A 12313-nucleotide genomic window follows, 5' to 3' on the forward strand; every position below is an offset into this window, starting at 1 on the left:
AAGAGGACAGGTTGCACTTGAATCCCAAGGGGACCAATATCCTGGCAGGGAAGTTTGCTAAGGCTACTGGGGAGAGTTTAAACTCGAATTGTTGGGGGGTGGGATCCAAACTGGAGAGACTGGGGAAGAGGCATTTGGCTCTCAAATAGAGAAAGCTTGTAGACAGTACGAGTGGGAGGATAGGCAGGTGATAGAGAAGGGACGTGCTTAGGCTGATGGTTTGTGATGTGTCTATTTTAAAGCAAGGAGTATTGTGAACAAGGCGGATGAGCTTAGAGCTTGGATAAGTACTTGGAGCTATGATATGATGGCCATTACAGAGACTTGGATGGCTCAGGGACAGGAATGGTTACTTCAAGTGCCAGGTTTTAGATGTTTCAGAAAGGACAGGGAGGGAGGCAAAAGAGGTGGGGGAGTGGCACTGTTGATCAGAGATGTGACGGCTGCAGAAAAGGTGGAGGCCATGGAGGGATTGTCTATGAAGTCTCTGTGGGTGGAGGTTAGGAACAGGAAGGGATCAATAACTTTAGAACCATAGAACCATAGAACACCATAGCACAGAAAACAGGCCATTTGGCCCTTCTATTCTGTGCCAAAACGTTATTCTGCTAGTCCCATTTACCTGCACCTAGTCCATAACCCTCCAGACCTCTCCTATCCATGTATCTATCCAATTTATTCTTAAAACTCAAGAGTGAGCCCGCATTTACTATATCAGATGGCAGACTGTTCCATACTCCCACCACGCTTTGAGTGAAGAAGTTCCCCAGCCTTTGTACCGCCTTTGTACACCACAGTTCCTGTATCCTATTGTAACTTACCTGTCTCATTGGAACATGCCTATGCAGAACTCCACACAAATATCCCCTGAACATGGGTTTTACTGGGTGTTTTTTATGGGCCGCCCAATAGTAACAGGGATATTGAGGAGCAGATAGGGAAACAGATCATAGAAAGGTGTGATAATAACAGAGTTTTTGTGATGGGAGATTTTAATTTCCCAAATATCGATTGGCATCTCCATACAGCAAGGGGTTTATATGGGGTGGAGTTTAAGTGTGTTCAGGAAGGTTTCTTGACACAATATATAGATAAGCCTACAAGAGGAGAGGCTGTGCTTGATTTGGTATTGGGAAATGAACCTGGTCAGGTGTCAGATCTCAGTGGGAGAGCATTTTGGAGATAGTGATCATAATTCTATCTCCTTTACAATAACATTGGAGAGAGAGAGAGAGGAACAGACAGATTAGAAAAGTGTTTAATTGGAGTAAGGGGAATTATGAGGCTCTCAGGCAGGAAATTGGAAGCTTAAATTGGGAACAGATGTTCTCAGGAAAAAGTACAGAAGAAATGTGGCAAATGTTCAGGGGATATTTGTGTGGAGTTCTGCATAGGCATATTCCAATGACACAGGAAGGTTACGATAGGATACAGGAGGTTACGATAGGATGCAGAAAGGCTGTAATAAATCTGGTCAAAAGGAAAAGAAAAGCTTACAAAAGGTTCAGAGAGCTAGGTAATGTTAGAGATCTGGAAGAGTATAAGGCTAAAAGGAAAGAGTTTAAGAAGGAAATTAAGAGAGTCAGAAGGGGACATGAGAAGGCCTTGGCAGGCAGGATTAAGGAAAACCGCAAGGCATTCTACAAGTATGTGAAGAGCAAGAGGATAAGACGCGAAAGAATAGCAACAGTGCAAATCAAGTGCAACAGTGGGAAAGTATGTATGGATCCGGAAGAAACAGCAGAGGTACTTATAAATACTTTACATCAGTATTCACTTGGTGATTGTAGTGTGGAGGGCTGAAAAGCTTGGGCATGTAGATATTAGGAAAGAGGAAGTGCTGGAGTTTTTGGAAAGCATCAAGTTGGATAAGTCGCTGGGACAGGATGAGATGTATCCCAGGCTACTGTGGGAGGCGAGGGAGGAGACTGTGGAGCCTCTGGCAATGATCTTTGCATCATCAATGGAGACGGAAGAGGTTCTGGAGGATTGGAGGGTTGCAGATGTTGCTCCCTTGTTCAAGAAAGGGAGCAGAGATAGCCCAGGAAATTATAGACCAGTAAGTCTTACTTCACTGGTTGGTAAATTGATGGAGAAGATCCTGAGAGGCAGGATTTATGAACATTTGGAGAGGTATAATATGATTAGGAATAGTGAGCATGGCTTTGTCAAGGGCAGGTCCTACCTTACGAGCCTGATTGAATTTTTTGAGCATGTGACTAAACACATCGATGAAGGGAGAGCAGTAGATGTAGTGTATATGGATTTCAGCAAGGCATTTGATAAGGTACCCCATGCAAGGCTTATTGAGAAAGTAAGGAGGCATGGGATCCAAGGGGACATTGCTTTGTGGATCTAGAGCTAGCTTGCCCGCAGAAGGTAAAGAGTGGTTGTTGAAGGGTCATATTCTGCATTGAGGTCAGTGACCAGTGGTGTACCTCAGGGATCTGTTCTGGGACCCTTACTCTTTGTGATTTTTATAAATGACCTGGATGAGGAAGTGGAGGGGTGGGTTAGTAAGTTTGCTGATGACACAAAGGTTGGAGGTGTTGTGGATAGTGTCGAGGGCTGTCAGAGGTTACAGCAGGACATAGATAGGATGCAAAACTGGGCTGAGAAGTGGCAGATGGAGTTCAACCCAGATAAGTGTGAAGTGGTTCATTTTGGTAGGTCAAATATGATGGCAGAGTATAGTATTAATGGTAGGACTCTTGGCATTGTGGAGGATCAGAGGGATCTTGGGGTCCGAGTCCATAGGATGCTCAAAGCAGCTGCATAGGTTGACTCTGTGGTTAAGAAGGCATATGGTGTATTGTCCTTCATCAATCATAGAATTGAATTTAGGAGCTGAGAGGTATTGTTGCAACTATATAGGACCCTGGTCAGATCCCACTTGGAGTACTGTGCTCAGTTCTGGTCACCTCACTACAGGAAGTAAGTGGAAGCCGTAGAAAGGGTGCAGAGGAGATTTACAAGGATGCTGCCTGGATTGTGGAGCATGCCTTATGAAAGCGGGTTGACAGAACTCGGCCTTATCTCCTTGGAGCAACAGAGGATGAGGGGGGATCTTGATAGAGGTATATAAGATGATGAGAGGCATTGATCGGGTGGATAGTCAGATGCTTTTCCCCAGGGCTGAAATGGTTGCCACAAGAGGACATAGGTTTAAGGTGCTGGGGAGTAGGTATAGAGGAGATGTCAGGGGTAAGTTTTTTACTCAAAGAGTGGTGAGTGCGTGGAATGAGCTGCTGGCAACGGTGATGGAGGTGGATATGATCGGGTCTTTTAAGAGACTTTTGGATAGGTACATGGAGCTTAGAAAAATGGAGGGCTATGGGTAAGCCTAGTAATCTTTAAGGTAGGGACATGTCCGGCATAGCTTTGTGGGCTGAAGGGCCTGAATTGTGCTGTAGGTTTTCTATGTTTCTATAAGCATATGGAGGAATTTAAACTAGAAGGATATGTGGGAGGAAGGGGTTAGATAATCTTAGGCGAGGTTTGAAGGTCAGCACAACATTGTGGGCCGAAGGGCCTATATTATGCTGTACTGTTCTATGTTCTCTTCCATCACATCTGTTATTAGGAATCTGCCTAATACTACATTCCCTGACATCAGTTCTCCTGCCCATTCCCTCACTTACTGACTGGCTGTTCCAGTACTCAAGGAAAAAGATTCTGGCAGTAGACCCAGTCTACACCTCTCATAATTTTATACACTTCTATCAGATCTCCCCTCAGCATCTACCACTCCAGAGAAAACAATCCAAGTTTGTCCAACTTTTCCTTGTAGCACATAACTTCTAATCCAGGCAGCATCCTGGTAAATTTCCTCTGTGCTCCAAAGCCTTCACATACTTCCTATAGTGAGGTGACCAGAACTGTACATAATACTCAAGGTGCCGCCTAACCAAAGTTTTATGCAGGTGCAACATGACTTCCTTACCCTTATACTCAATGCCCCGACCTATGAAGGTAAACATGCTTTATGCCTTCTTCACCACCCTATCTACTTGCATGGCCACTTTCAGGGAGCTATGGACTTGCACCTCATGTTCTCTCTGTACATCAATGTTTTTAAGGGTCCTGCCATTAACTGTATACTTTCCCCTTACATTTGACCTCCCAAAGTGCAACACCTCACAGTTGTCTGGATTAAACTCTATTTGCTATTTCTCTGCCCATAACTGTAACTGATCCATATCAAATGTAGGTGATTAGATTCTATCCTGTAGGAGATGGTCATTGTTAGGTACTTCTGTAGCATGAATGTTACTCCCCACTTATCAGCCCATGCCTAACTGTTGTCTTGCTGCATGCAGGCATGGGCTGCTTCATTTGCTGAGAAGTTGCAAATGGAATTGAACATTGTGGAATTATCAGCAAATGTCCTCACTTCTGACCCTATGATGGAAGGAAGATCATTGATAATGTAGATGAAGATGATTGGACCCAGGACACTGCCCTGAGGAACGCCTGCAGTGATGTTCTGGGATGGGATAATTGACCTTAGCAACCACAACCCATCTTCCTTTGTGTGAAGAATAACCTCAACCACTTGAATGATGTCCATTGACTTCAATGGAGCAACATGGTGGCGTAGCAGTTAGCGTGACACTATTACAACGCCAGCAATCAGGGTTCAATTCCCGTCGCTGTTCTGTAAGGGGTTTGTACGTTCTCCCTGTGTCTGCATGGGTTTCCTCTGGGTGCTCTGGTTTCCCCCTACATTCCAAAGACGTACAGGTAGGTTAACATGGGTTTAAATGGGCATGTGGACTCGTTAGGCCGGAAGGGCCTGTTACCGTGCTGTAAATAAAGTGTTAAAGTGTTTAAAATTTTACCAGGGCCCTGTTTGCCTTGAAGTCTGCTACAATCAACACCATGAGGAGACTCTTGAATTCTCTCTCAGGAAACATTGAGATGGGTTTGATGAGAGTGATGAGTTAATAACCACATAATTGTGGTTATGCTAAATAACCACATAAATATACTAGGAAAACACGAGGGAAAATTGACAACTTACAAACAGCTGAATGCCAAGGTCCAACAGAAAACCGACAGTGAGCAGAAAATGTGAAGAGGTTCAGCAAGTCACCAAAAGATGTGGGCAGATTTGTCAACATTGTGAAGGCCATCTATGGCCCAAACACCCAAGAGCCCACTGCAAGTAGAACCAACATGGAGGAGATCTCGTGAAAGACAGAGAGGTAGTCAGCACCCACTGACTGGATTGCGACTCGACATGGTCCTTGACGCCAGTATCCTTCACTCCATCCCACACCAGACAACCTCCAGGATCTCAGCTACCAAGGTACCACAAGAGATTGGAAAGGCCATCCAATGTTAAAATAAAACAATCCCTGTGGAGCAGATAAAATCCCTGTCAAAGCTCTAAAGCTGGTGGAAAAGTAATTCTGCTGCGAATTCACGACTTCAACACCCTCAACAAGGCAGAGGAGACCATGCTGAGGACCTCAGGGACCCTGCCAGTGTGATCATCTTCAAACTAGGAGACAAATCCAGTTGTGGTAATTCCCTGTTGTCTGCTGCAGGGAATGTCAGTGCCAACGGCTTGATAGGGTGGAGTGGAGAGGATGTTTTCTCTTGTGGGAGAACCTAGAACAAGAGCTCTCTGTTTAAAAATAAGGGATCCTCATTTAAGGCAGAGATAAGGCAAGTTTTTGTTCTCTCAGAGGGCAGTGGGTGTTTGGAGCTCTCTTCCTCAAAGGGCAGTGGAAGCACTGTCTTTGAATATTTTTAAGACAAAGGCAGATTGCGAGGGGGCGAAGGGTCACCAAAGGGAATGCCGAATTGAGGTTACAATCAAACCAGCCAAGAGCCCGACAAGAGGAGGGCAGCTAGAAGGAAAATTGGAAAAGCACCAACCACTGGTTGCTGCTCTGCACTCCCTCCAACCCCACTAACCCTGGTTTATCACAAATCTACCTTCCTCAGCATTAAAAATATTCAAAGACTTTCCTTCCATTGGAAGAGGGTTCCAAAGACTGAGAAAATATTGCCTTTAAGTGGATGAACCCTTATTTTCAAATCTCAGCTCCAGTGGGCTGGCTAAATCCTCAGCACTCCTGACATCAGACTTCCAAAACCATATTTTTATCATGAGATCTGTTACTGCAAGAGGTCAGATAAAGCATTTCAAGGTAATAGGAAATAGAGGGTGATGGTGGAGGGTTGTTTTGTGACTGGAAGCCAGTGACCAGTGGTGACTGCAAGGATCAGTGCTGGGACCTGGGACCTATTTTAATGATTTCTGATGATATGAATGTGGGAGATATGATTATTAGTAAGTGTGCCACTGACATGAAAATTGGTAGTGTTGTTGATCAGGAAGAAGATAGTTTTAATTTATACAATGATATTGATGAGCTGGTACACTGGGCAGAGTATTAGCTATAAGGAGAGACTGGATTAACTTGGACTGTTTGCTCTGGAGTGTTGGAGGCTGAGGGACGACCTGATAGAAGTATATAAAATTATGAGAGGCATAGATAGGGTAGACAGTCAGACTCTTTCTCCCAAATGTCAAGTACTTGAGAATATAAGGTGATACTTTAAGGTGAGAGGGGGAAAGTTTAAAGGAGATTTACGAGGCACTTTTTTTTTTACACAGAGAGTGGTGGGTGCCTGGACTGCGCTCCCAAAGGTGGAAGCAAATATGACAGCAACATTTAAGAGGCATTTTGACAAGTACATGAACAGACAGTGAATGGAGGGATACAGACCATATACAGGAAGATAGGATTAGTTTGGATTGGAATCATGGTCAGGACAGACATGATGGGACAAAAGGCCTGTTCCTGTGCTGTACTATTGTATGTATCTATGTAATGGCAGATGGAATTTAATCCAAATGTGCTATGTGATGCATTTTGGAAGGTTAAATAGGGTACAGCCCGAGGGTGTATTGAGGAACAGAAAGATCCTAGTGTGCAAGTCCTGGAATCCTGAAAGTGGCAACAGATGGATAAAGTGGTGAAGAAGGCATATGGGACTCCGGCCTTCATTATTCAGGGCACATAATTAATATTATGTCACATTATAGCTTTCCAGCTGATCAATATCACGGTGTAGCCTGACCCAATCCTCCTTGCTATCTACAACACCACAAATTATGTGGATTTTTTTTGACCTTGAGGGTGATTGGGATCTGGAACACACTGCTTGAGAAGGTGGAGGCAGGTACCTTCACAACATGAGGTTAAAATGTACCTGTGTGAGCATTTAGATTGCCAAGCCACAGAAGGCTATAGACCAAGTGCTGGTAATGAGATTAATATAGATAGGAGCAACAAACGATCCATTGGAGGAACTCAGTGGGTCAAGCAGCATCTATGGGGGAAAAGGAATTGTTGATGTTTCAGGTCAAGACCCTGTATCAGGACTGAAAGTGGAGAAGGGAGATGGCCAATATAAAGAGGAGAGGGGGAGAAGTGACACAGGGGCCAGAGGTGATAGAGCCAGGGAGGGGAGGGGAGGAGACGAAGTTTGGGAGACACATGCAGGTGGATGATAGATGGAGGCAGACAGAAAAAACGGCAGATGGAGCAAGTGGGGAGAGGGGAGGGTGAAGATGGAGACAGTGGCTGTAGGGATATAAGGAGGAACACAAAGGGCTGGAATCTGTTGAGTAAGGAAAGTGATAATGGGAACCATTAGGGGAGAGGAGGTGAAGGGCAAATGGAACCAGATGGAGGAGAGGATCCAGTGGGTGAAGTGTGTCAGTAGTAGGTGGATGGAACCCTGAGGGAGAGGGGCTGCAAATGGGTGATGGGGGTGGGGGGGGAGAGTTGTGTGAAAAGGTTCTTTTGGAATCTTAAAGATGGAGGACTCTGGACACAGGCTTTGGATTTTAAAAATAGTCTAATCACAAAGGCAGATGCGGGGACAGAATGAATGGGAACGGATGCACACTCACACACGCACACGCACACACACACACACAGGGGACCGTAAACGTGAGGGGGGATTTGCAATGAGGATGAGATACACACACACACAAACACACAATAAACAAGGTACAGTTTATCAAGAGATAAACACTTCAATGCCTGAATACCTTAACCCAAACAAGTATTGGCTCTAACACTCCCTGGAATCTGACTAAGATGCTCCCAAACCACATGGTGGTACACACTCTTGCCAGTGGTCTCTGCAGCATTGTCTCACTATTCCTGGGGCAGTCGAGAGAGGAAGGACCAAGAATGTGCAGCACTCTTTATAGTGCTGGAAAGCTGGGTGGAGCCCGGCCAGGTAATTTAGACAGGCCAATGACTTGGAGGACAAGGACAAAGGTGTTTACCAAGGCCCATGGTCAGGCAGGTTCAGGAACAAAGGTGCTCTCCAAGGCTAATCCCAATGCCCACACCTGATGGGTGGGGTGGAGCCAAACCTTGATTGACAGTGGTGTCACTTCCGATCCGATTAGCAATGCTGTCCTCCGACCAGAGGGGTCAGTGTTGTTACTGTCACGTGACAGCCATGTACTCTTATACTACAGGGAGTGTATGCAAAAGGGGACAAAAGTAGGAGGACAAAAGGAGGACTAGAAGGAAAGAGAGAGAGAGGGATGGGGAGGGGTGTGTACATTGGAGGTGAGGGCTACCTGAATTTGTAAAATTCAATGCTCACATCATTGGGCTATTGACTATTCAGGTGGAATATGAGGTCTTGTTCCTCTAGTTTGCATTGGGCCCCACCCTGGCAGCAGAGAAGGCTGAAAGTGGACAGGTCAGTGTGGGAATGGGAAGGGAAGTTGAAATGGCGTGTAACTGGGAGCTCAGGATGCCCATTGGGGACTGAGTGTAGGTCCACTGCAAATTGGGGGGATGGGAGCGTATGGGAAAGGGGACAGAAACAGGAGGACTGGAGGAGGATGGTCTTGCTGATGTAGAGGAGGCCACAATGGGAGCACTAAATGCAGCAGACAGGGTTGGAGGAGATGCCTGCTAATCTCTGCCTCACCTGGAAGGGCTGTTTAAGTCCCTGGATGGTGGTGAAGAAGGAGGTGTAAGAAGAAGGGTAGCACCTCCTATAGTTGCAGAGGGAAGTGCCAGGGATTAGGAAGGGGTAGGTGGGAAGGGATGAGCAGACCAGGGAGTCACATAGGGAGTGGTCCCTGTGGAAGGCGGAAAGGGGTGGGGAGGAGAAGATGTGGCTGGTGGTGGGATCTCGTTGTAGCTGGCAAAAATAATGAAGGATGATATCACCTCTATTAGAAGAGAGGTACTTATTGGTTGGCATGGGCACGGTGGGACAAGAGGCTTGTTTCTTGCTGTGATGACAGCACAGGAAGGAATGAAGAGGAACTGCAATGGTTACACATTCCTCTCTGTAGCATAAACACAAAAGAAAAAGTAACTCAACTGTGGTTAGTTAAAGAAGTTTAGGATAGTATTATTTGTAAAGAGAAGGAATATGAAGTTGTCAGAGAATGTAACAGGGCTGAGGAATGGGAACAATTTATAATCAAGCAAAAAGGGAACAAAAGTTTGATCGAAAGAGCAACGCTGGAGTATTGAGGGTAGGTTTGCAAGGAACATGAACACAATCTGTAAAGGAAAGATTAGTGAAGATAAATATAGGTCCTTTACAATCAGAAATGGGAGAATTTCTAATAGGGAACAAATTAATGGAAGAACAATTAAACAAATACTGTTCTGTTTTCATGGAAGACAACACATATAACTTCCCAGAAATGGTAGGGAAGAAGGAACCCAATGAAAAGGAATAATAAAAGGAATAATTAGTGTTCATAAAAAAAGTAGTGCTGAAGAAATTACTGTGACTAAAAGCCGATAAATCTCCAGAGCCTGTTAATCTGCATCCTAGAGTACTAAAGGAGGTAACCATGGAAACACTGGATGCATTGGTGTCACCTTCCACAGTTCTATAGATTATGGAACAACTCCTGCAGAAAGGAGGGTGGCAGATGTAACCCCATTATTTAAAAAGGGAGGGAGAGGGAAAGCAGGGAACTGCAGACTGGTGAGGCTAACATCAGTAGTTGGGAAAATATTGGACTCTATTATAAAGGATGTGATAAGAGGACACCGAGGATGGAATTAGACAAATTCTACGTGGATTATGAAAGGGAAATGGTGTTTGAAAATCCTTTGGTGGATGGGACTTATAGAATAGATAAGGGAGAGCCAGAGGTTGTGGTACATTTGGATTTTCAAAATATCTTTGATAAAGTCCCACATAAGAGTTTAGTGTGAAAAACTAGAGCATGTGGGATTGGGGAATTATACTAGCATGGAGAATTGGATGACAGATAGGAAACAGAGGGTAGGAATAAAAAGCTCCTCTTCCAGGTGGCAGGCAGTGACTAGTGGGATACCACAGACATAAACACTTGGGTCCCAGCTTTGCACAATGTATATCAATGTAAATGTAATACTGCTTCTTTCAGAGGGTGGTGAACCTTTGGAATTCTCAGCTGCAGAAGGCTGTGGAAGGCAAGTTGCTGTGTGGGTGGCATGGTAGTGTAGTGGTTAGCGCGACGCTGTTACAGCGCCAGCAATCGGGATTCAATTCCCATCGCTGTCTGTAAGGAGCTTGTACGTTCTCCCATGTCTGCGTGGGTTTCCTCCCGGTGCTCCGGTTTCCTCCCACATTGCAAAGACGTACGGGTAGGTTAATTTGGGTTTAAAATGGGTGGCGCAGACTCGTTGGGCCGGAAGGGCCTGTTACCACGCTGTAAATAAAATTTAAAAATTAAAATAATTAGGAATGACATAGATAAATATCTGAACACAAAAGGCATCAAGGAGTAGAGAAAGAGAGAGCAGGAATGTGGTTGTAGAGTCATACAGCACAGAAACAGGCCTTCTGATCCACCATATTCCCACTGCCCACTGAGCGCCCATTTACACTAATCTCATTTTTCCTCTTGAAACTCCATCCACTCTCCCCTTATTCCTCTAGCCACTCACTTATACTTGGGGCAATTTACAGCTACCAATTTACCTACCAACCAGCACATCTTTGGGATGTGGGAGGAAACTGGAGCACCCAGAGGAAACGCACACGGTCATAAGGAGAATGTACAAACTCCACACAAACAGGACCCAATGTCAAGATTGAACTTAGGTCTCTGGTGCTGGGAGGCAGCGGCACCAACCATTGCATCACTCTGCTGTCGAAATGGTAATGAGTTAGAATGTCTGCCATAATTGTATTGGATGACAGCCCAGCCTTGAAGCAGTGAATAACTTACTCCTACCCTTATTTGCTCTGTTTCTTTGTAGACGAAGGAGGACCATTGCTTTACCTACTATTGATGGACCAGTAAGATTTGGTGCCTTTATCAAAGAGGGAGAAAAGTAGCATGAGGCATGTAGGTGTCAAAGTTCCTTGGCATTTAACTTCATTGAAACCTCCCAAACCTGCCCCTCCAGTATTAGTGATTAAAGTAGACATCCCAACCTGTTAATCATGACTAAAGCCTAAAGACCATGCTTGTCAGAGTACTCACCATCTTTTCAGCATTTTCATCGGTGATATTTACATTGTAGTTCCATGATGCCAGTGAAGATTGATAGACCAGCTGCTCAGCATCTGCACTAAATTTCTCCAGAAATTCCCTGGCTTCTTTCTCAGTTGACAGAGAGACTACAACTGCGGTAAGGCTCAGAACACACAGCCCTTGAAGAAACATCCTCTCCACAGGTCGAATATCCCTAACTGAGCCTAATCTGTCCAAGCACTATTGCTTAATTAGCTCGTATCACAATGGCCTTTGAACAAGTAAAAAGGGCACAGGAAAATAATCGGTAGCCAAGTGCTGATGTGATAAACTTGATGTGGTTAACTTATTTATGGATTTTAGCACAACTAATTGTGGATAATCTGAAAGGATTCTGAAAGTTCAAAGTCAACGTGGAGTTCATGTGCACAAATACATGTAAGCAGAGGTGCAATGAAAAACTTACTTGCAGTAGCATCACAGGCACGCAGCATTAGAGACACAACATTCACAAGAAAAACATAAATCAAACATAATGTCACGAACCAGCAACAAAAGAAACACACTGAGCATGATTCAGTGTTAAAAACTATTTTATTAATCACTACTTATGATAATACGTAAAATAAAAGTAAAAATGTTAGTATGTTAGAATTCAAGAATGTTAAACCTCGAACGTTAACCCCAAAACTAAACTCTTCATGTGTGTGTGTGACAAAGTCCAAAACTTCCAGTTCCGGAATGGTTCTTAAAGTTCAGTTCCGCAAGCCATAAGGTGAAACATGAGCAAGGGCTTCTTCAACAACCACCGTTGTCTGAAGATAA

The 12313-nt window shown here is 44.5% G+C and overlaps 1 protein-coding gene across 1 annotated transcript in view; it reads right to left on the reverse strand.

The window, feature by feature from the left end:
- The window catches only part of ace2 (angiotensin I converting enzyme 2), a 102000-nt gene extending 90311 nt beyond the window's left edge, over positions 1–11689 (reverse strand). Inside the window, 1 exon segment of the mRNA XM_052014428.1 lies at positions 11498–11689. Coding sequence (XP_051870388.1) covers positions 11498–11680 — 183 coding nt within the window. The 5' untranslated portion in view covers positions 11681–11689.
- Positions 11690–12313: the final 624 nt, after the last annotated feature.

Source organism: Pristis pectinata, chromosome 4 (assembly GCF_009764475.1).
Source record: "Pristis pectinata isolate sPriPec2 chromosome 4, sPriPec2.1.pri, whole genome shotgun sequence".
NCBI classification, from domain to species: Eukaryota; Metazoa; Chordata; class Chondrichthyes; order Rhinopristiformes; family Pristidae; genus Pristis; species Pristis pectinata.